Source organism: Leishmania braziliensis, chromosome 36 (assembly GCF_000002845.2).
Source record: "Leishmania braziliensis MHOM/BR/75/M2904 complete genome, chromosome 36".
NCBI classification, from domain to species: Eukaryota; Euglenozoa; class Kinetoplastea; order Trypanosomatida; family Trypanosomatidae; genus Leishmania; species Leishmania braziliensis.
The window spans coordinates 1,859,253-1,882,580 of record NC_009327.2 but is presented as its reverse complement, the minus strand read 5'-3'; the positions used below and the strand labels follow the sequence as shown (position 1 = coordinate 1,882,580).

The 23,328-nt window shown below is 56.4% G+C and overlaps 7 protein-coding genes across 7 annotated transcripts; all 7 read right to left on the bottom strand.

Moving 5' to 3' along the window:
- Positions 1-1,769: 1,769 nt before the first annotated feature.
- On the bottom strand, positions 1,770-5,393 carry LBRM_35_5090 (conserved hypothetical protein; the record flags this gene model as incomplete). The annotated part of the gene is made up of 1 exon (XM_001569076.2): positions 1,770-5,393. One exon carries the CDS (start codon positions 5,391-5,393, stop codon positions 1,770-1,772), a length of 3,624 nt encoding a protein of 1,207 aa, XP_001569126.2.
- A 2,636-nt stretch (positions 5,394-8,029) lies between these two features.
- On the bottom strand, positions 8,030-9,469 carry LBRM_35_5080 (conserved hypothetical protein; the record flags this gene model as incomplete). The annotated part of the gene is made up of 1 exon (XM_001569075.2): positions 8,030-9,469. One exon carries the CDS (start codon positions 9,467-9,469, stop codon positions 8,030-8,032), a length of 1,440 nt encoding a protein of 479 aa, XP_001569125.1.
- A 709-nt stretch (positions 9,470-10,178) lies between these two features.
- On the bottom strand, positions 10,179-11,708 carry LBRM_35_5070 (conserved hypothetical protein; the record flags this gene model as incomplete). Its single annotated transcript, XM_001569074.1, has 1 exon — positions 10,179-11,708. The coding sequence occupies one exon, from the start codon at positions 11,706-11,708 to the stop codon at positions 10,179-10,181; it is 1,530 nt and encodes a 509-aa protein (XP_001569124.1).
- Positions 11,709-12,515: 807 nt separating this feature from the next.
- Positions 12,516-13,352, bottom strand: LBRM_35_5060 (conserved hypothetical protein; the record flags this gene model as incomplete). Its single annotated transcript, XM_001569073.1, has 1 exon — positions 12,516-13,352. The coding sequence occupies one exon, from the start codon at positions 13,350-13,352 to the stop codon at positions 12,516-12,518; it is 837 nt and encodes a 278-aa protein (XP_001569123.1).
- Positions 13,353-14,352: 1,000 nt separating this feature from the next.
- LBRM_35_5050 (conserved hypothetical protein) lies at positions 14,353-15,888 on the bottom strand (the record flags this gene model as incomplete). Its single annotated transcript, XM_001569072.1, has 1 exon — positions 14,353-15,888. The coding sequence occupies one exon, from the start codon at positions 15,886-15,888 to the stop codon at positions 14,353-14,355; it is 1,536 nt and encodes a 511-aa protein (XP_001569122.1).
- Positions 15,889-16,746: 858 nt separating this feature from the next.
- On the bottom strand, positions 16,747-19,545 carry LBRM_35_5040 (conserved hypothetical protein; the record flags this gene model as incomplete). The annotated part of the gene is made up of 1 exon (XM_001569071.2): positions 16,747-19,545. The coding sequence occupies one exon, from the start codon at positions 19,543-19,545 to the stop codon at positions 16,747-16,749; it is 2,799 nt and encodes a 932-aa protein (XP_001569121.2).
- Positions 19,546-22,004: 2,459 nt separating this feature from the next.
- On the bottom strand, positions 22,005-22,958 carry LBRM_35_5030 (conserved hypothetical protein; the record flags this gene model as incomplete). Its single annotated transcript, XM_001569070.2, has 1 exon — positions 22,005-22,958. The coding sequence occupies one exon, from the start codon at positions 22,956-22,958 to the stop codon at positions 22,005-22,007; it is 954 nt and encodes a 317-aa protein (XP_001569120.2).
- Positions 22,959-23,328: the final 370 nt, after the last annotated feature.

Genomic DNA, 23,328 nt, shown 5'->3' with positions numbered 1-23,328 from the left:
CGCGAGTGAAAGAAAGAGCGGATGTCGTCTGTCAACGCGGCAATACAAAGGGCCCACGCGAATTAAATCCCTACACTCAAAGCGAATAGAAGACAGAGTGAAGAACAAGAACAACGCCGCGGCACCGTGTGGGAGACAAATAGTGGAGAGTGGGGGATCGAAAGAGCCAGGGCAGCGTGAAGCGAGCCAATAGAAAAGGGAGAGAGAGAGTGTCACAGGAACAATCACCACTAGGTAATCCCCTAACGAACAGTTTTCACCCACCTGCGCATACAACAACGTGAGTGGGTGCAGATGAAGTACAGACAGAAAGAAACAAAATTACGCGTCACACAAAGGAGGGCAGGACGTCCTCACGGTGAATGTGAAACAGCACAAGCACTCGATGGAGTCGGTAGTCAAGAGAGGGACTCACGGAAGCAAATCACTAAAATACCAAACAACAATAGAAAGTGCAACGACAGCAGGCCGCATTTACCTACAACAGGTCATGTTCCTGTGAATCCACGAGAATAGCATCACCTAGAAAGGCAAGGGAGATAATACAGCAATAGAGAAGCGGAAAACAAGAGAGAAAGTAAAGGATAGGGAGGAGCTCTAGTGGAAGAGAGAAAAGAGACTGACTTTTCAGTGGTCCAGAACAGCGGCGTCAGTTCTCTCTACACGTCTGGAATCTCTAGCGCGGTTTCACTTCTCTTAAACCGTAAAAGCAAATGAAAATGGAAAAATTTTGAGGCCACTTGGCGGTCGTTCGAGCTCATTCGTACGTTGCTTTGGAGGAGAAACGTAGGAGGGCGGGGGGTAGATAACGATGTGGAGCAGCGCAATTCCTGGTTGTAGCAGCGGTGCGCGTCGCTCCCTACCCCTCCACACAGACACCCACACAATAAGCGACAAAGAGACCAAGACAGTGTGCAGCCCCCTTTCCTGACGCGATCACAGGTGTGTGTGTGTGTGAGGGTGGTGGTGGTGAAATGATGCCGTCACGCTTTTTGTTTCGCGATGAAAGGAATGTGGGTAGGCGGAATAGTATGATGGGTGTTGTGGAGAAGTCCACGTGGTGGAGCACGAGCGATGAAACGCGATGAGAAGAATGGTCGGGGGCCATGGCAGCAATGTACAGCGATACAGAGGAAGTGTGCAGAGAAAAAGGATTGGGTGGTTGGGTAATGATGAACAAATTTAGCATTTTTTTTTTGATCAACTGGCGGTTAGTAAGGGCGAAACGGAGGTCCTTTTAGGCGGCATCAACTGCGGAATTCTTGCACACAAGAGGCCTGCAGATGCCACTGCTACAGAGGCCGGTGTGCTGTGACCACTTCTTTGCTGTGTGCGCTTGCCCACGTGACGCCACCTCTTAATCCTCATGCCTGTGCGTGATTACTCGTAGTTCAGCACGCAAAGGTACTTGCGGAGGAGCGGCCCCTTTCCGCGTACTCTGTTCTTTTTTTTTTTTGCACTTTGTTTCCTCCCACTCAGCTCTGGTTTAGCAGCTGCTGCCATCGCACTGTAAAATGGGACGACGACAAACGCATCATGTTGGCACAACACACACACACACACACACCGCAATGGAAGGAACGTGGACATGGAACGAGGGAGGACAAGGGAAGGAGGACTTTGGGCTGAGCAAACATCAAAGACGGCAACAATGCAGACGTCAACGGCCCAACCACCCATCCACCGTTTAATACACATGAGCATTCCCGAGACCGATTAAGGCGGAGGGGGGGGGGAAATAAAAACAGCAGCAGCACGTCCAGTCCGCGCTACATGGCAGCGCAGGCAAACTGCTGCCCTTGACCAGCCACGCGCGTCGGGATCGATGTGCCATAGACGTCGAGCACCTCCAATTGTGGCAAAGACGCTCGAACATCGCCAATTGTAGTGAGCCGCTGACACCGCGTGAAGTAGACCCGCTGCAATGATGAGCACCGCATCACTCCCGCAATCCCAGCGCCGTCAACGTCTGTACGCTCGAGGTGCAGTTCGATCAGGTGCTTTAGAGAGCCGAGCGCATTGACGTCAGACAGGTAACGACACTCCGCACAGTTTAGGTACTGCAGTGCGAGGCAGCGTCCAATGCCCTCGAGCCCTTGGTTAGTCAACTGTGTCCGCGCCAGACACAACACGCGCAACTTACGCAGGTTGCCGAGAGAGCATACGTCGGTAACACTGCGACACTCGGTGAGGCGCAGCACTTCGAGCGTGTCACAAGCGCTGATGACACGTACTCCGTCATTGCCAACGGAGGATTGTGTCAGTATCAACTCCCTGAGCGCGTACAGCTTCTCCAAGCCTGAGAGGCACTGCACCTCGGTGCACTTCGTTAGGTCGAGGGAGGAAACGCAGTCAAAGGTAACACATAGCTGTTCCAGCATCATATCTGTGAGGGAGCTACGCCGAAGCATCAGCTGGATCACGCGAGCAGACCGGCCAGGAGGATGCAGCGAGACTGATCGGCTCTTTACCTGGGGCTTGTTTCCACACGGACTCCCACAGTGATGGGGATTGTGGCGGGACGCTACTGCGTGCGCGGTGCTTGGTCGCAGTGCAACCGGGGGCTGCGGCACGTACTGCTGGTGAGCTTCACCAAGGTGCATCGCCGACCTGTTGGCAGCCGGCGGACTCTCACTGTCTGCTTCATCAGTGCTTATGCTCACGCTGCGCCTGTGCTGCAGCAATCCGCGGCTTCGCACCGTCGTACCGAGGCGCCGTCGCTCATCCATACCGATGAGGCCGAAGCCAATGCTAGGTGGCGGCATTACGGAGATGCGATCGGCGTAAAGCACGCGCAGTTGTGGATAACACTTCGTCAGCTCCTCAAGTCGGGAGATTCGACTACAGCCGTTCATGTGCAGCACCTGCACGACGGGGAAGCAGCTGGCACCAACGCTTAATGGCAGAGCTGGCGTGGACCCAATCGAGGACGGTGACGAACTACACCCTGCCGACACAGGGCTCACAACCGAGCAAAGAAGTGCAGACGAGCCGTGCGGGGTGCTCCGGCCATCGCTGCCGCCGGATGTTGTGCTCAGCGCACTGCCGACCGAGGAGCCTACAGCTGTCAGAGAGACATTTAGCTCCAGCAGCGCTGGCAGCGCGCACAGCAGTGACACGTCTCGGATGTGGGCGCACGACTGCAGCGAGAGGTAGCGCAATTTTCGACACCAGCACAGGTACGAAAGATCATTGTCTGCCACACCCGTAAAGTCGAGGCACAAGTACTCAAGCTGCAGAAGCTTGCCGGCAAAGGTGAGGGACCGCACGTTAGAGCAGCCGCTCAGACTGAGGAAGCGCAGGTTGCGCGCGTAGGGAAGGTAACGCTTTGTCTCCTCGTCCGTGATGTAAGTTCCACCAAGGTGCAGCCACCGCAGCGAGTACATTTTCTTCAGCCAATGCAGCAGCCTCAGTTCACTGCAGCCACACAAGTTCAGGTATCGCAAGCTGGTGCACTGCTGAATGCACCGCAGACCAGAATCGGTGATGTTTGTCTGTGACAAGTCGAGCGACAACAGTCGCTGCGTCCAGCGCCCCGACGTGCTAAGTGCCGCGGCAAGAGAGGTAATGCAGCGACAGGATGCCAAGTTCAGCAGCTGCAGGCTCGGCATGCAGTACAGCGCACTACAGCCCTCATCGGTTACGAGGTTGTCACGCAGGTTCAGAACGCGAAGCGCTGTCAGATTCTTCAAACCACCAATGTCTGTGAGCTGGCGGAGCGACTGGAGGTGTAGCTCGACAAGTTTGTCGCACAGGCCGATGTGCTGCATGTTTGCGTTGGACAGCAGCGTCCGTGGCATCAGCAGGCGCTCCAGTGTGCCGCGCAGATTCGCGAGAAAGCTGAGATCGGTGATCTGTCGGCACTCATCCAGTACTAGCTGCCGCAGCTGTGTGCAGCTGGTAAGCGGCAGGAGACCCGTGTCCGTGACGGAAAGACCGTGAAGGCTCAGCGACTGGAGCTGCCGCAGCCGCCGTAACGGCTCGAGAGAGCGGACACCGCGACACCGATGCAGGATGAGGCACTCCAGAGAGGAGCATGTGGTGAGCGCCTGCAGAAAGGTCTCGTGCAGTGGGGTGTGAAGAATGTGGAGGCAGCGGAGCTGCTTCAACGAGCCAAGGGAACGAGTGCCAGAGAGGTACCAGCTCTTCCCATCACGGCCGGAGTCGGTTGACATCCTCTTCGCCAAGGACCCATTACGGCGTGACGTGGCAAAACCCTGTCGTATGTCCTGTTTGCCCGTCCCGTCAGTCGCGTCGACGTCCGATGGGGTATCGTATGTATTGGAGAAGCCAGCTGGCCGCATCCCGCTTCCCTTTCGCAAAATGGAATTAATGCACTGCAGCGTGATCTGCTGCGATGCGGAGCAGGAGATGATGGAGAGCGACAGGAGGTCAGCGCACGTGGAAATGCACTGCAGCAGGTCCTCCGATACGATGCAGTTCTCCAGCTGGATTTCTTTTAGGGAAAGCGCATGCTGTGCCGCTTTGAAAGTTGCTACCTGTGCCGGGTGAGCGTGATGAAGCCGCAGTGAGACACCATAGTAACGCGACAGCCACCACGCACCTAGAGTGGCAAAATAAAGGGCAGCGTCTGACGTGCAGGTGACGCTCACGCACATGGACAACTCCAGCGCTGCGCTCTGCCAACACTCCAAAAGGCACTCACGGTCGTGCATGTCAGCCGCCGCGGCAGCATTTGACTTTAGCGAGAAACTGACGGCCTGTGCTGTGGACGGAACACTGCGGTGAGCGCCTACACACGGGTAGCAGTGGTTGCACAACGGACTCAGGCCTTGCAGTGTGCCGATACCACTAATATGGAATGGAATTACACGAGCCAGCCTAATACTCGTACCAAGCTGCGGTTCGCTGTTGTCCTCCCGAAAGCTCTCACCATCACCTTCCTCGTCATCCCAGGCTTCAATGACACCGTCGTCCTCCACAACCATGCCACTGGTGCCCGCACCGAGGCCGCTGTATTCAGCAGCCATGTGGTTCCTGCGTGCGTCACAGCCCCCGAACAAGCTCCCATTCACGACCCCTCTGCTGCTTTCTCGAGCGAGCGCGTCCGCCCCGCAGGCGCCACCACAACCGCACCCGTTCTTCCCCAGGAGGAGCGGGGTGACTTGGTAGTCCCTCATGACAAACCCACCGCCCTCCACGTTGCGCTCGACGAAGAGGCGCAGAAAAGGATTCGCGGCCGCCAGCGCAAATGGGGCGGAGTTCGGCATGTAATCCAGAATGGGCTGGAACAGCGACGATGAGGGACGCCACAACCGCTTCTGATTAATCGTAACGAACGAGGAGGAGGCTTGACGACTGCTGCGGACGACTCGATCGTATGAATATGTCGATCGCACGGACCCAAACGGCTTACTAATAGCGGAGTCCATTGTTGGGGCCACTTTCCCCCTTTTTCGTTGCGTGCGAAGGGGCTGGTGCTACTGTAGCTGCGTACTAGTTCTGGTGCGCGGCTTATGCTGCTGTTGGTTTTGCTCTTTTGGCCAGCGTTCCGCCCTGTTCACTGAGGCGCAAAGGCGCGAACAAACTGACAGCGCGGGAGGGCCGCAGGGGGGACGGAGGGAGGGAGAGAGGTAAAGGCGTATGCGTGGAGATAATCACTGCACCGCAAAAGGGGGGGGGGGGAAGGGAGAACGAAATCAAAAAACGAGATGGAGAACACGCGGCTACCAATTATTTGTTAGAGATCAAGGTGTGTTATCTCAAGTGGATTCAAGTGGAGCTCTGTGACGAGGGCAACAACGAGAGGGAGAGAGAGGAGGGCGGGGTGGAAGCAATGGTAGTGAGCTAACAAACATACGATGAGTTGGGTTTCGTGAACAAATGGCGACCGTGAAGGGAAAGAGTGCAAGCGTAAGCCGAAGAGCAGGATATAGCAAAGGGCTCCAAAGCTAAAACAAAGACCGAAAAGGGAAGCTGTGGCGCCGGCGTTGGGACAGTACAGCCCCACACTAAACAAACAAAAAAGCTAACGAGTAGGAGGGGATGAGACAAAGGGCTCGCTGCGCCACTTCATTAAACGCCAAACCGGTAAATGGGGTCGATTCTGCACCGAGGACACGCACATACGTCAGATGAGGGGAAAAAAATACAAGAGAAACTTCTCTGCATGTGGGGTGCTCATGTTTTTTTTTTCTGTCAGTTCTGAGTGCCTCCCACCAGAAAAAAAAAAAAAAAACAAAATAAAACAAAACAGGAACTAAACAGCAAAGTATCCTACCTCATGAGAAAGACGCTCGGCGCCCTTGTGTGTGTGTGCGTGTGTTACGTCTGTCTGTCTGTATGTGCGTGGATGGTCGTCTTTTCTCGCGAGCCTTAGCGCATAAAGGCTCTTTCCTGAGCTACAAGAGTGTCAAACAACACAAGAGAGTCTAACAGAAATAGAAACACAAAAAAAGCCGTGAAGAGAAATGAGGAGGGTGAGGAGAGAAAAGGTGACGGCAAGTAGAACGCGAAGGAAAAGGGCAGAATTCGTATGCCGTCCACTCAGGGTGGAAGAGCTCGATGCCGACCACGCTCCGCTCCACGACGATTGCCTCTTTCCACGGCAGCAGCAATCAAATTGCTGCAAAACGATGGCGGCTCCTCGTAGCCGTACGCAGCGCGGAGTCACACAATACAATAAAAGACGTGCTCTAGCAGCGCCGCTCACTTTCTTCCGACCGCCAGTGCACACCTGGACGCGAGAACGCACTACTGCGTACTGGGCAGCAGCAAAAGAACAGGAGAAATGCAGTCAACACACCAGAGAAATGGTGTCAGGCGATAGCGTGTGTGTGTGTGTGGCATGGCGACAGGTATCAACACAAAGAGAGAACAAGAGCAGGAGTCGTAGAAGGGTGAATGATGCATGCGAAATACGCGCAAGTGAGACAAGGACGCGTGTTTCTTTCCTTTTGGAAGTAATCAATGAAACAGAAGCGCGCGCCCGACGTTGTTTCCCTATTCCTTAATCTGGTAGTCTCCGGCCTGAGAAACATGCGCATTCTGGCATCGGCACCAGGTTGGAGGCGCATCATCACACCACACGGCCACCGCTCACGCAAGCCAGCGGCACGTCTTTTTGCAGGTCAGAGACGCCATGGAACAGAGAAAAGATTCGACACTCCTAGTGGGACTTTCCTGCAGAAGTAGGGGGGACTTAATGGCCCCCTCCCCACCCTCAGCCCACCGCCTCTTTTACAGACATGGGAAAGAGGCGGTGGGACGCAATCAACGGATCCAAATTACCCCCCTTAGAAATTCGATTTTATGCAGGTGTTGCTTGTTCACGACAAACTCGCTGCGATAGCAGGTGGTGTACTATGCGCTGGTTCTTCTTGCTTCCTCTCACACCACCGCTTCCTTTGCTCTTAGCTTCATGTTCACGCACGAGGAAAGAAGATGAGCAGTCAACGCAGCTTGGTAGAAAACAGGTTCAAGAGGGGAAAGAGAGATTGTGCGGGAGCATGAAGGCAGCAACGTAGGGCTGCTGAAAGAGACCTACCAGATCGATTCCACACACACACACACACACCCAGAGAGAGAGAGGGAAACAGAAGGGAAGACAGTCTCTCCTTCTCATGCCCTGGGGCGCGGACCAAGACGTGCACGGCGTCCGAAGGAAATGTGTGCGTGTAGGTGTGGATGGTTCGGATGGAGAGAGAGAGAGAGAGACGAAGAAGAACGGCAAAAAAAAAAAAAAGATATACTAAAAGCGGAAGAAAAGTCGGCAGTGGGAAATGAAGGCACCCACAGAAAAAAGAGAGGCACATGGCGCATGCACACGAAACGTGTCTCCTACCACCAGAGAAGAGGAGCTTGAAAGGTAAAATGCATCGAGTAGGAATGAAAAGACGCACAGTGCTGATCAACAAAACAGCAGAGAAACGCGGCACAGATCGACAATGATATCGGAAGGAAGGTAGCACAATGCGAGAGGAATGGAGAGACATGCGATAGGGCGGGTGCGAGGATGAGCGGCGCCCCCAAAAGATCCACCTCACAAGTCGCACCACAAAGCTCAACGTTAAACGCCTCGCAGCACGTCTCCCTCTGGAACATCGTCACGAAGGAGAATGTCAAAGAACGCTACCAACTCATCCAAGGAGGACTGCAGGGAGATGTTGCTGTCCAGGCGGCACGCGTGCGCATGCGCTACGCAGAGCTCATCCTTTAGCATCTCCTCCAGAGTTTGTTTCAAGCGCGATAGGCCGAGCACCACAGCTTGCTGATGGGGACCGAACAAAATGACTGCTATCACGTACAGCAGTGTCTGCTCCGCTTGGTAAAGCACCCACACAAGCTGCCCTACAGCACGTGAGGCCCACCCAACGAGTCGGCCGCGTGGCTGCATCTCTTCCTGATACTGCTCGGACAGGAAGAAAAAAGGGTGCAACAGACACCAGCATACATGGTACGGCCACACTAGTCTGCTGACCATTTTGCTGAGCGTATGCAGCACGCCACTGCGCTGGGTCAGCGTTTGCGGGGACTGCAGGGTGCGCAGCTTCACCTCCAAGTTACCCTCCAGCAGGGTCTCGTCAGAGATGGCACCAGAGGAAATGTGGAGTGTTTCCTTGACAGATTTCCCTAGGCCAGCCGCGGCAGCGGGCAGCTCGTCACCGGATAGTTGAGTGCCCACTAACATAAACCTCGGCATCCTCTTCGAGAGCTTTGTAGACTTGCTGGCACCGGTGCCGTAGTAGCTACCTATGCACGGGCTGGCGGAAAAGACGCTGCGAGCCCAGCGGTACCACTCCTTGAGGTACAGCGTGCTGGTGAGACTGCGGCGATGGTACACAAACATAACACCATCGTATTGGATATTGCGCAGGGGCAGTCGAGCGATATCGCGGTATCCGTGGGTGCCACCTAACTCATGAAACTCGATGGTCTGCAACACCGTTTTTCGATGTTGACGTGAGGGGGTTGTCATTTGATACGGAAGGGAGACAGAGTTGTTCGAGCCGGTCCAGCCCTGCCCTCGATACTGGAGCATACTGTTGGTTCCCCCGTAGCTGTTGGTCGAGCATTGGGTGCTGTAGAAGGAAGGATTGGCGTAGCTGTTCGTCTCACCAGAGTAGCAGCTGAATGAAGGCGCCGTGTGCTTCATCACAGTCGCCGTATTGTACAGCGAAGGCGTCGTCAGATTCGGTATGGCGACGGTGTCGTCCAGCACCGTGGTGGCGCGCTTCAGGGCATTCACGGCGATCCCCACCGTCGGTCCCCACTCGGGGCCGAGATCGTCCTCGTCCACCACGCTCGGTGATTGATAAGGACTCGCGGAGCCTGACCCGCCATCAGAGCCCTTAAGAGACGTGTCGCCGAAAATGTGGTCGCACAGGCGCCGGATGAGGAGAGTCTTGCCGACGCTTGCTTCGCCAAGCACGAGAATGCGTGTGGTGCGCTCGTGGCCGTTGGCTGTGGATGGGATACCGTGCCCTGAAGCACCCGAGTAACATGACATACTAGGAGCTCGGGTGGGGTGGGGGGATGATCATGCGACAGAAGGAGGAAAAATCGGGGGTGTCTCACACTTCCCGGATTCTCTCGATGGCACACGGACTCAGACTTGGCTTGGGCAATGCACGAAGCAAAGGGAGGGCGCGGCGACACGCGCCCAACCAAAAGATCATACAGATGTACCAAGTCGGAAGAGGGAAGATGGAAGAGGAGTTGAAGAACAAAAAAAAGGCGAAGTGGGAGGAGGAAAGCACGCGGCATGAAGAGCACAAGCCAAATCCTACACAAGCCCATAGAGTCGGCCCGCATGGGTGCAGAGAAAGGGAGATAGTGCTGCGGCTCCAGTGCGATTGTTCTCGTGCTGTCAACGACACTGGGCGTTGGCGTCTCCGCCCAGCGTAAAGAACGACGGCGCTGTTGAGGAAGACGAAGGGCAAAACAAAGAGAGGCCCCCCCCCCCAAAGAGGCGCTCTTCTTACCACACGAGGATTGGGCCGGACACAGTTGAGGTCAATGCGTGAGTCGTGTCAGCCGGTAGGAGATGTCCCATCCGAATCGGCTCGAGTTGTCGCTTCTAGGACTGGCAAAGCGTCACTGCCCCGCCTTCACACACTGAACAAAGAAAGACGCAGCGCAGGGGGGGGGACAGCACTTTTGCAGACCCACCCATTCACACACAACAACAACAACGCCGCATACGTGACGTATCATTTCTAGTCGCGCATCAGCCATATCTTGACGCTCTTGTCGCTTTCTGCTGTAATGAGGCGAGTGCCGGAGACATCGTAGGTGATAGCGTTGATTCCGCCCTCACCACGAAACGTCCCTGGCAGTGACTTTGTTTTCGTCCACTGATACGGTGCATAGTGCTTTCCCGGCACCCGCCGCGGTTGCGGCTGGTTCCAGTCATAAAACGCGAGTTCACCATCTTGGCTGCCGACTGCTAGGACGTTGCGCGGACTCACTGCGCAGCAGCTCCACCGATACGAGTACTCCTCCACCTCGCCAGCGCCGCCGGGACCTACGCTGGCGGATGGCCTGCCCTTGTGGTCCTCTAAGACGCGCGTGCTGGCGTTCGTGACAAATTCGCCCGATGGCAGTTTCCACACACGCACCTCGTCGGCACCACACGACACAAGTGCATCACCAGCGGCCGTGAAGGCCAGTCCACGTACCGGTTTCTTGTGACGCGTGAGTCTCTGAAGCGGCGTGCCCGATGCCAAATCCCACAGGTAGATGAAGCCATCACTACCACCAGAGATGACCTGAGGCTCCTCTTGCTGCACCACGAGTGACATTACGCTGTCCGTGTGCCCCACCATCGTGTGCACGACGGCTCGGGAGCGCAGGTCAAAGACACGCACCGTCTTGTCGCGGCTGCCACTGATAACTACATCCAACGACGGATGCGCCGCGACGCAGTGCACAGAGCTCTTGTGGCCAAAGAACTCGCGTACCACCTCGTTACGCTCGAGGTCCCAACACTTAACAGAGTGGTCATCGCTGCTGCTAAACATGTACGGCGACACCTTGCTAAGCGAGATCGACCGAACAGCTTCCTTGTGCCCCGTCAAGTTCATCTTGAGCGCTCCTGTTTCCAGGTCCCACACCTTGATGATTGCATCAAAGCCGCCGGTGGCAAACCACTTGTTACCGGGCTCTACTGCAGCCGCCCAGACCCATCCTTGATGGCCCACAAGCACCTTTGCCAGTTTCCACTTTGGCGGAGGAGAGTATTTCCGCGCCTCTGCCTCTTCGGCGGCGGCTTTCGACACCACCAGAGCACTGCGGGCCTTTAGCTGCTCCGGGGATACCGACAGAATTTCGTCACCATCGCGCGCCCGCTTGTGTGTGAGAGCGCCGCTGCTTGCCGGCGTCGAGCGCTTGCTGGGACATCCGTTAGACGTGTTGCTAACCACAGTCAATATACCTTGGCGCACTGTATCGCGGTCCGCAGAAGCTGACTGCGTAGCGGCAGCTGTTTTGACGCTGGTATCGGAGGAAACCTTCACGGCAGCAGTAGTGGGTGGCGCAGTACGCGGATACAGGCCTCGCCACAGCACATTCGCCCGAAGTCGCATCGCTTCCAACATAATCGCACTGCTTCCATTCCTGCTGCGGCTGTATGTACGAGGCGGCGCATCAGGGTCGAGGGGAGGAACATCCAGCACTGCAACACCGCGGAGTTGCTGGGCAGCAGCTGCGTTCGCTGCGAGAAGCTCCTCTAAACTCGTTTGTTTCATCCTTGCGTACGCGTTGGCCTTTGTGCCTTTTTATTATTATCTTCAAACACGAAAGAAAAACAGCGGGCCGAACAACTTGGCCACACCGTTGAACCCGCCGCGCGAGTGGATACCCAAGGCGTGCAGGTGGCTTTACCCTGAGTACGTGACAGATGGTCGGTGCTTTTTTGTGTGCGTAACGAACGGCAGGGATGAAGATGAAAGCGTTGTGTTCTCTCTTTTGTTTGTTTGTGTGTCTCTCAGAGAGACACCGTCGCACGCGTGGTGACTACCACTGGTGGGCAGTTCAGTCAGAGAGACCCGTAAATAAAAAAAAAAATAGGGAGAGAGAAGAGGAACACCGGCATACTTTCTGTTTCTCCACAACTGAGAGCGGGTTCATTGTGACTCTCGAGCAGTTCACCAAAACGTGCTTGCGAGCCGTAGTAGACTAGGGAGTCCAAAGCGACAGGCGCCGAAAAGTAAGGCAGCCGCAGAAAATAGGACCACTGCTGCTTCTCTCTTCCTTTGCGTTTTATCACCGCACAAGAGAGTCGAGGTTGTGCGGACCCCCTCCCCCCCCCCCCCCACACACGCACACAGAGAGAGATACAGGGGGGGGTGCGCACATCTCAAAGGAGACCATCAAGCCAACCGCACCGATACAGAGAAAGAGACACACGCACGCACGTGCCGCAACAGCAATTTGTCTTGGCAGCGCGTCCCCAAGTGCACCACAGAGAGTGGATGGGGAGTGCAAGGAGCTTCTGCGAAAGAGGATAAACGCACCCGAGACAACTTCACAGAGACTGAGCTCTCGGGTTTCTTTCAACCTTCTTCCTGAGCGGCTCGCAATGCCGTGGCTGGGTCCGAGTCCGGCACGTATACCTCCCACTTAGACGCCCTCACACGCACCGTCATGTTGAGAGCAAGGCCATCAAGGGATGTGCCTCGAAGGACCTCAGTGAGTAACTCACGCGTGTACTCTATCGGCTCATAGCCATCAGCCACCATACGCGCGTACACGCGCAATGCCGCCATGTGGTCCTTGGCAGCTGCACAGGCACCAAGAACAGTGTTGTACGTCACTTCATTCGGTCGTACCTGGCTGGGATCCGTCATCCGTCTTTCCAGCAGTGCTACCGCCGGCGTGCAAACGCAGGCCCGACGGCAGCCGTCCATGGCTGCGGTGTATGTGAGCGCATTCGGTGCAATAAAGAGCTCCTCACATTGATCCAGCACCTGGAAACCCTTCTTCCACTGCCCGCATCGTGAGCAGACAGAGATGAGCGCAGTCATCGTCTTTACATTCGGTGGAACCTCAAGCAGACGCATTTCAGCGAAGATACGCAGCGCCAAGTCGAGGTTCTTGGCATTTGCACAGCCGTTAATTAGGGTGGTGTACGTGTACACATTTGGCGTCACCTGATTCACCTTCATCTGGCGAAAGACCGTCATGGCAGCGTCCATCTGTCCCGCACGAGTGCACGCCGTCAGTACTGTGGTGTAGTGAAACACATTCCGGCGCACCAGGCTGGACTGCTGCATTTGCTCAAACGTCTGCAGGGCGCCCTCCCAATTACCAAACCGTGCAAAGCTGTTGAGCTCATCCGTCAGCCAGCGCGAGGTGAGGCGTGCGACACGCGCCTCAGATAAGGAAGCCATTTTCGGCGTCACTCAAGGGAAAGAGGAGATGCGAAAGGAGAAGTGAGCGAGCAGAGAACCCTCAAAGAAACGACCATCACGCCGGTCGGGTTAGGGTAGAGAAAGGGAGAACAGAGGGAGATGGTCAGCAGCAAGCAACGAACAACAACAAACAAAGCAAAGAACGCAATGGCCGTGCCCCTTTCCGTCCGAATAATTTAAAGTCCCTCCAATGGCAGATAGGCAACCTTTGCCGGCAGCGAGACAGAGGGAAGAAAAGGGGGGAGATGCTTGCGAACCGCCTTCGGACCTTCTCGGCAAACGAATGGGACATGGTGGTGGTGGTAGGGAGGGGGAGGGGTGGATACCAACACGGCGTTGTGGCCATCGTTTGTGTGACAGCGAAACAAAAGGAGAGAAGTACCGACCAACCAGAGTAGAGGGTGCAGAGAATGCTACATCGTGTATGGCGCCATTGCCACCCACGCACACACAACAACAACAATCACATCACAGGAGTGAAAACGCAGACCACCACAGTATCAAGTACAAAGGATGAGGTCCAGCATTCTTCGTCTCTGCCCGGCCTAGAGGCAGCACCAGCACGCGCTAACGCACGCACGCCCACTTGTGTCCACCGAAGACCTTGGCGAAGCGGAAGAAGCCGCCGCAGCGAGGGCAACAGGCATATCATCTACAACTTCCCATTCGATAGACGCTGGAAATGACTTGTTGCTCGATTGTCCGTTATGAAGCTGTCGAGTGAGTCTTCCTGCACTGCGGCGCCTGCGTCGCTGTGGCGAATTTCGTGGGATTCAACAGCATCACGAAGACCATCGGCTCTTAATGTATGTCCCTCTAAGTAGGTAACGAGCAAGCTGTCCAAGCCGCTAAAGCACCGCCGTACACAGAGGCGATGTCTGGGCGCTCAAGGCTCATGACAGACACCACATATACGCACACATAAGTGAGCAGCACCTCAGAGAATGCCATTCCTTACGTGTTCCCAAGCATTGTTCCGTCATGACGTCCACAGACGGCAGCGCACGCCATCGTGACGATACGTCTTTGCCTTCACCAACCACGAAAAGTGAGGCAGCCACCCGGGTACGAGAGTCTCGTAAATGTTGAACGATATGTCTGCGTGGGTCTTGCAAATTTCAAGCGAGTACTTGTCAGTCGCTGCATCGCCTGGGGTAACACACACCACGATGCTCTCACTCCATCCACGGACATTCACTGCCTGCACGTTCCCCTCGCCAAAGACCTTCGCATATGGTGCCACACCCTCAGCTGAGGGCAGATGGTGGTCATTCATCACCAAGAGACCACCTGGTTTGAGAAGCTCGCGTGCTGCCAGGACCCACGGGTGCAGGTTGCGCATAGTTGCTTGCACCGGCTCGAAGATGTCCATGTAGATAAAGTCATACGCGTTCTGTGGAAGAGTCGCAAGACACTTGCCGGCATCTTGCAGGTACACCTTCGTCTTGGCGTCAGCGTCGTGGAGTGTGCCCATTTGCATGCACGACGCGACAACGGCCGGCTCCACCTCGACGACCTCGATGGGCGCCTCGACGCCGAGGACGAGGCGGAGGGCAGGGGCCATGCTGTTGCCGCCCATGCCGAGAATGAGACTACGCGTTGTGGGAGGGGGACACCACGCACGCAGCCCCGAAAGCGCGGTGGCGGTAGTACTTCGCTTGCCATGATCCTTGTGCGCAAGTGAATCCTGCCCAGTCTGGGTGGTAGAGTGGGTGTGCCAAGAGCCTTCTGCGTCTTGCATTGTGTCTGATGTATCTCCAGCGGCGGAGTCGCCGCTTGCACCCTTGCTCGTGGATGTGGTGGACATGGAGGTACTGCTCTCATTGCACGCAGCCATGACCTCCTCAAGTTCGCGACCCAGTTGCCGGGTCGTGCACTTTCGCACGGCACACGCATGAGCGAGGCGCAAGGACGTGTAGATGATGAAGGAGAAGGACACCATAGAACCGCCCACGCATTGCAGAATATGCGGTGCATCGCGGAACACCACGGATTGCACATGAAAGCTGTGGTCGCTACCCGTCCCTTTCTTATAGGCGTCTTCATGGACAAAGTGAACCGTGTCGATCGTGTATATGTGAAGCGCACTATCAGTGTCCGTACCAGGCGGGGGCATCTTGTTGCCTGCTTTAGCGGATGCTACCCCCCACGCGGCAGCTGCTTCGGCCGATACCTTGGCACTCAAGCGTGGCGGCCGCGTCCTATTTTTTCGCTCCTGCCACGTCAGCACATGCACAGGTCGAAGTTGGACAGTCGTGCGTGCCCACACCACATCAACGCGCTTGAACACTTTGCATGGAATGCGACACAGCACCTGTGTGTTTCGCTTCACGATCTCCGGCACGCGGCCAGTGGCGAGGCGAAGGTCAATAAAGCATCGCCAAAACGGCAATGTGCGGTCGAACTCCCTCTCTATGCCTCGCTCCACCAATGCCTCAGAGACTCGCCTCCGTTTCGTATGGTGGAACTTGAGCTCGCTTGCTGTCCGCTGGCGCTTCTGCGTTCGGGGAGGCATAAAGAACGAGGTGATCTTTTTGCTCCGGTGGTTGATTTCCCCTTCTTTTACGGTAGTCTATTTCCTGTCCTCACACCACCGTATCCCTGACCGAATCGCCAACGAGAAGCGGTAGCGCGACAGAATCAAATGCCGTTGTGTGGAATCTATGGGAGTCTGTAGCTGAACCGATACGGGTGTGATAGTGCGTGCAGGCACAGTAGTGCCGATGTCTTTGACGCCGCTCTCCACCTCTTTTTTTTTATCGAGCACCTGTACAGAGGCTGCAAACGAGAGCGCGTCAAGAGTGAAACGTGCGGCTGACAAAAGCACAAAACAAGGCCGAGGAAGGGGAAAACAACTGCGAGAGAGGGAGACCGTGTGTGCGTAAGCAGTAAGAAACAATTTGTAGCATCTTCACCAAAGTCTTTTTCTGCGTTGCCTTTTCCTCTTTTGGCGGGAGACATCAAAGAGAAAAAAAAACAGACAGAGGGACGGCACCCCTCTCTGTGCGCACATGTGTGTGTGTGTGTGTGTGTAGTCCCCCCCCCCCTGCATTCTATAGCTGGGGCAGGCAGGTTCGTTTTCTGTTCCCTTTGCTCCTCCTCTGTCACGCTCGCTGATGCAAAGATGAAGAGCAGTGTGCTTTGTGTGTCTGTTTGTGCGTCAGCGCCAAGCTGTACTTTACACCCGCTCCACTGTGCCCCTTCCTTCACCGAAGGAATCAAAGTCTCTCTATGGTGTCTCCTTCTATGTTCCCCGGGACCAGCACACCCGGCAATGCAGCCAGGACGTAGATGACAGGGTTGCTTCTCACCGGCAGCAGTTCTCTCAAACATCTCTAGCCCCCTCTCCCTCCCCCATGGCATCCACCGCTCCTCACAGCTGTCCACTGAGGAATGCCAAGTGGACAGGATCAGCGTACGACTTTCCACTCCCGTGCGTTGCGCCTGCGTGCGACGCGTCGGCGGTCTCCTCCACAAAGGAGACGGAGCGGTTCAGTCTACGGCGCTTTGTGCTCAGGCTCAGGTGCTGTTTGGACCCTTTCAGTGCGGATGGTGACGGTCGGCCACTTGCAAAGTCGCGCCCCGCACGCGTCTCCTTTCCATTTATCGAGTCATGCGCAACAGCGCCTAGGTTTCGGCCGGAGAAGGTATTTGGTGAGATCAAGGAGAAAAGCGACGGTCGCTTGTAGCTGACCCCGACAGCGGCAGCATCGCTCCGCCCTCCCTTGTCGGTAGATAGGATTGAAGGCGGCACATAGGATGTAGGCAGCACGGCGTCCTCCTCCACCGCAACATGATAGGGGCTGTCAAAGTGCACGGGACTTCCTTTCCTCTGCACATACCCTGGCAGGGGAAAGAGTGGCGCCTGCGAGGCTGACCACGGGCAGCGACGTGACTCCTCGATAGCGTCGTGCAACGCGCGCTCCGCTGTCGTCAACGCTGCCACCGGAAATGAGCCCGCGTCACGGTGCTGCGTGTTATCAAACGTGAAACTCGACGCGTGTCCAGGCGAGCGCAATAACCGTTGGCGGCGCAGCTCTGTCTGGAATTTGAAAGGGTTCAAAACTGTGGTTCCAGGAGATGCACCGTTGCTCTCGACACCCTTGCGCCGTGGAAGACCCATCGTGCGCAAGAGCTCGTCGCGCTCGGCCTTACGGACTCGTGCGAGGGCCTGCCGCTCAAGAAACTCGGAAACACCGGTTACGTGATTCACAGACCCCCCAGTGTCCTCCCCGCTCTCCACACCCACGTGTCGGTCCGTGTTGGTTCGAGGCCGAAAGGTGCACTCCACGAGTTCCTGTACCGCCTCACCCTCCCTGCGCTCCTGAATTAAGTCCTGCCGCTGCTGCAGGTCCGCCATTTGTCGCTGATAAAAGTTCTCCACCTGGTCACGTGTCAAAGTCAAGCGAGTCTGCTTTCTCTGCTGCTGCTGCTGCTGCTGCTGCTCGGAGAGCTCGTCGCCGCTGCCGTTGGTACTTGCGCCCCGTATCCCTCTCCCAGATGACTCCGTGGGCCGTGTTGTTTTCTTGCGTGCAGAGTCCGCCACCCCCTCAGTGAAGCTCTTCGCCTCGGTCTTTCGCTGTTGGGAGCGGCTTCGAGTGCGGTTTTGTGAGGAAGACTGCTGAGTCGGCGTAGAAGCGTACCACTCCTTGTCAACAGCGGAGCAGACGCCTCGGGTGAGGCATCTGCCACGCTGTGACGTCAGTCGCTTCGTTACATCGCCGTCGCGAGAGGACATGTGCTGCAGTACGGACTTCGTTCCTGGAGAGAGTTGCGGGCGAAAGGGACACTCATGCGCACTCACCCAGGCCTTTCTGCGACGCTCTGCGACCTCGTTTGCCTTTCTCGCGCTGTAGTAGAGGCGTTGATTCAGCTCCTTCGTATCCACTTTGTTTGCCACCGATCCAGCGCTCCCGAGCTCTGGCGCCTGTGTGGCGGTAGCAAGGAGTGCTGCCTCCTCGCGCTTTACTTCCTCGTAGAGTGCCTGGCGGCGAACAAAGTCCTCCTTGAAGAATGGCCCGTGAGCCCCTTTGGCGATCCACTTGTCTGATGTGGGGTTTGTCAGTGGTTGATGGACTGAGCTGGGGTCCCCCGCAATTCGTCCCTGACCCACAACGCCAATAGACGCTTCGCCATTCGAGCCGTTGTGCTCGAGGTTTTGCTTCCTCTGGCGCTGCCGATTCAACGCCAGTGCGTAGAGAGCGTCGCTGCGGCGTGTAGCGTTGGCGGAGCTCTTGGAGATGTTAAGAGGCGACCCGTCGACAGAGCGCATGAGTAACTGACTTAGCTCCCTACCGCCAATGTCGTTTGTCGAGCGCTGACGCGCCTCATCAAGCGCGGCGGATGTAGCGGAGATTTTAGGATGAAAGGAGAAGGCCTCTGCAGCGGCCGCCTCGGCGCATTGGCGGTGCTTCGATCGCTCGGCGAGAAAACGAGCGTTGCGCGCCTGGAACTCTTCCTGCTGTCGGCGACGCTCCTCTGGGTCTTGTGTCTGACAGGTACCTGCACCTATCAGAGAAGCTTGTGTAGACTGCCACGCCATCGTCTTCTCCAGCTCTTGGAGTTCCTGCTTACGTTGCCTCTCACGAGCAACCAACTCCCCGTAGTGGAGAAGTCGATCTTCCACGGGGACCGCGCCGAGGTGTTGCAAGCGCTCCGCGTAGACGGGGGCTGTGTGGTTGATATGAGGCTGAAACGCACCACGTAGAGCAGCGGCCTCGGCTCGCCGCTGCTGCTCCTCGCGATGGCGTCGCCGCATCTCCAACTGCACTGCCTGCGCAGCGAGACGATCAAAGACTGGTCGCGTGCTCGATGGCGACGAGGACGATCCAACGCCAGAGGCGACTGGAAGCGCCACGCGGTTTTGGTTGTCCACCTGCGCTTCATCTGTTCCTGTGTCTTTGGCAACTACAGAAGATGTACTGGTCTTTGGCTGGAATGGGTGCGACACACGGAATTGCCGCTCTCGCTCCACTGCAGCTGCCTGCTGCTGTAGTTGGCGCATGTGCTCATCAAAGGCGTACCGCTCCTGCGTCCCGAGACGGTAGTACCGCGCCAGCGGCGAGTTCGCCTCTTTCCCCTCCTGGCACTTCACCACTTTTGCCGCAGCATCGAGGTCTTCAGGCTGGACCTCGTGCACCGTGTAGGTGCTCTCCTCGGATTCCGAGGACATGGGAGCTCCGTAAAGCTGAAGGCAAAGAAGATAGGGATGCACGAACACGGCCGGGGGTGAGGAGCGAAGGAGTCGCGTGTAGGGGACAAGTCCCGAGTTATAGCGTCGTTGAGTGGGTAAGAGAATTGCTTAACGCAGGAGGAGGGGGGGGGGAGGCGCAGTCCGCAAAACGAGGACGGGAAACACCCAAAGCACCGCTGATGTTCGTGGGGATGTGTCTCTGTTTGTTCCCTTGTACAATGAAAGTGATTTCGCCGCCCATGACGATGATGCCCCAACTACTCGCTGCGCAGAAAGCAAAGAGAGCCGCTCGTCGGTATAGGAAGATGCACTGCGATTTCCCGTCTACCCCCACTCGCGAAGGTGTGGGCAAATTCGTAGAGGAGCGCGAGAGTTGGAGAGAGGGAGAGACAGGCGTAAGCACGGAGGTAAGAAAAGGCACCAAAGAGAAAAAGGTTGCGCGAAAGCGGAGTTTGACGTTTACACCTGAGGAACCTATTTTCACTCGTTCCTATCCAACGCTCTCGCCTTCCAGTTTCGCAAAAGTTGCATTCGTTAACAGTCCCGCATTCTTGTTCGATTCCGTCGGTGTATCGCCCACCCACCCACCCCTCCCAAAAACTCAAGGGGCGAGCCTGGAGTGGCGCCCTGTGCACACCACAGCACGTCAGCAACAGAAAGAGCGCACCGAAGAACTGCATTCCACCGACACTCCTATAGAGATGCTCTCTTGCGTTAACGAGAGAAAGACCAAAGTCGAGTTGTAGTGTTTTCCGTGGGTTTCCTTTTTGGCCTTCTTGCGAAGGATAGAGAGAGCGCCGGTACTTTGGTTACCTCACATCAGGGGGGCGAAAGGAGACGGAAAGGACCTGATCGACCTCTCCCGCCTCACCACTCTTGCAAGCAATCTCTGCGGACATACCCCCGAGCAGTCATACTTGACCAAGCAGCACAGCAGTCGAGTGGGCCATAGAAGAGACAGCGCTGCGTGTGAGTGTTGCAGTCAGGCTAGCCAAGGACTGTGTAAGTGTATGCTATGAGGCAGGTTAGGAAGAGGTGGAAAGGAATGAAAAGACGCTACTTGGCGCCAAAGCGGTGCACACCAGGACGTTATGTTTTTCAGTCCCGTTCAAAGGGCACGGTAATCTACACGTAAATCAATAAATAAATAAATAAAAAACACACACACGAATGCACGGAGAAAAAAAAACAAGAGAGAACGACGAACGAAACGAGCACACACACACACACACCAAAAAGAAAAACGTAGCGCTGTCACACTCGCGCATGTCTCTCTCTCTCTCTCTCTCTCCACGCTATCGACCTGTACATCAAAGCGGAAAAGAAAGATACACCTAAAATGAGGAAGGGATCCATGAGAAGCACGTAAGACACTACCCAGCTGCGGCAGCTCCAGCAGTGAGAGACCCCACAAAGCAGCGGAGGAGCAGTCAGTAGAGAGGCAGCTCAACTGAAAGAAAGGAGCAGGGTGGGCAAGAAAGAGAAAATTCCATACACCAACGTCGGTAAGAATAATTGCACAACAGGCGTATGAAGTGACTTTATGCTCGGGCGCGCTCACCGTGCCAAGTCCCGCACGAACAAGCCAACACACAGGCGCACACGACCACCGCCCACCCACGCCTCTGCTACACCACGGCTCAAGCCTCCTCGTCTAGGGCGAGACGTCCCGCCGTCGTGTCGGGGGCACACACCAGCGGGTTTTCCTTGTCCTTCCTCGTCGCCTCCTCGCCCTACCTGCGCGGCGCGATCGGCGCCACGCAGACTTGCCTGGCCCCACACGCCTTGATCCTAGCAGGCAGCGACTCAGGGTCCTGCTGCGATGGCGGCCGGGCGAGTAGCACGAGGGCAGTCCAGGCGCACGCCGAACGAGCTCCACGAGGAAGTGGCCCAGCCTCGGGCCAGGGGCCTCTCAGACCCAGCACCCTGCCTCTAGGCCCTGTAACCCCTCCCCCCCCCACCCGTCGCTGCAAGCCGCCGCACCCCATAATGTGGGGTGCGGCCTCTTCACAGCAGGACACCGGCGGACTCGGTGGGGCAATCAGCGGTGTTCTCGTCACCCCTCCAGCGTCTCTGCCACATCACCTCACCCGGTCGGGTATACGAGATTCCGCATGTTTCGCACACGCGCACCTTGGTGCTGATTGGCGTAGATCTGCTCAGGTCTTTTACGTCCCTTACTGCACCTCCCTCGACTTCTCAATGACTCGCTTGGATGCCACATACGGTCCCGGCTGTACGTAGCAACGCGTATGCACGTCTTAGCCTGTTGGTACACGCAGAAGACGGAGATGAAGAGAGGGGCAGAGATGCCAAAGTTGCCATACGGCGTTTGCATCCGCAGACTTACCGGCGAGGTCTAGAGGGAAGAGAGGCCTTTGTCTTTTCTGGGCCGTGCTCTCCTTCTCACTCCACGCTGGAGAGGCGTTCTGTACTTTTCATGCGCAGAGAGCCTTAACATGCGCGATTCGTTTGTTTCGCTCTGCCTCGATGGCCATGATCGCCGCGGCTGCTTTGCGTTGTTCATGGCGCGCATCAGCCTGTTGTAGAAAGTCACTGACTGTCTGGACGGCCAGTTCACTGTTGCCCTTGAGAAAGCGTCGATGCTCGTCGATGGTGGTGGGGAGCAGCGTAACCTGAACATCCTCGGTGGGCAGGCCAGTTGCATCCCTCACTGCGCGCAGCACCGTTGACAGGGCACCCTGCGCAGTAGTCGTGTAGGACGACTCCGTTGATAGTAGAAACAGCGTTGGCACTGTCACCCCGCGCAGCGTTTGCTTACAAGTGGACTCACATTCTCCCAAAACTGGCTGCCATACGGCCTCCTGAACCGTCAAGGTAGCATTCCGGTGAAGGCGCGCAGGCGTTATCGTCATGTCATACACCTGTGCCATCGCCGCAGCGTCGTCGCCGCGCCTCTCTGCGATGAGTGCGTGTGCCACCTCGACACGTTGTTTGGTCGCCTTTACAGAGAAGAGTGCACTTTGTTGCGGCGACACGATGCCTCCGTGCAGGACAACGCGTGTGACCACTCCCGCCCGAAGAGTCGATGCCAATACCTCCAGTGCAACCTGCACACCAGTCCCACTGGCGTAGAGGACAATCTCAGTCATATTGTAGTCTTTCACCAGAACCGCCAGCGCGGCATCCACATCGTCTGCGTCGGCCTCCAGGCCGGGGGCACATCTGCCGACATGGCTACTGCCCAACACCACCTGGGCAACAGCCCACTCCTCCCTCAAGCCGTCCGCCAACTGCTGTGTATATGGAGTAGCGAACAGTCCCTCTGCTTGGGAGCCGACGACGAGAATGCAGCGCTGGGCAGTGCCACTGAGGAAGATGGATGTCTTGTGGTTGCCATCACGTGGCAGCGTAATAAGACGACCTTCCATGTAGGACAACAAGAACCGCTAGCCGAGTAGTCCCAATAGACAGACAGACAGACCGAGCGAGCGCGTGTGTGGGTGTGTGTGCGCACACAGAAGCAGAAGAAAGTGAGCGCGGTGGTGATAGTGACGGCAGCGGTTCGGAGGTGCGTATAGCAACAGGGAAACTCCTCGGTGCGCGAGAGCTGCTGGGACTCACCGTGTTCCTTGACGTGTGTGAATGGGCGTAGTAATGCCGACGCTCTTCTCCCGGAGATGCTCCGCCAATGTATGACAGTAAAAGGTATCAACACCGCAACAGAGAGAGCGCGCGCACGCGGAGAAGCGGGGTGTGTGGCGGGAGAACAGAGCTGGTATGAGAAGGAGAACGAGTACA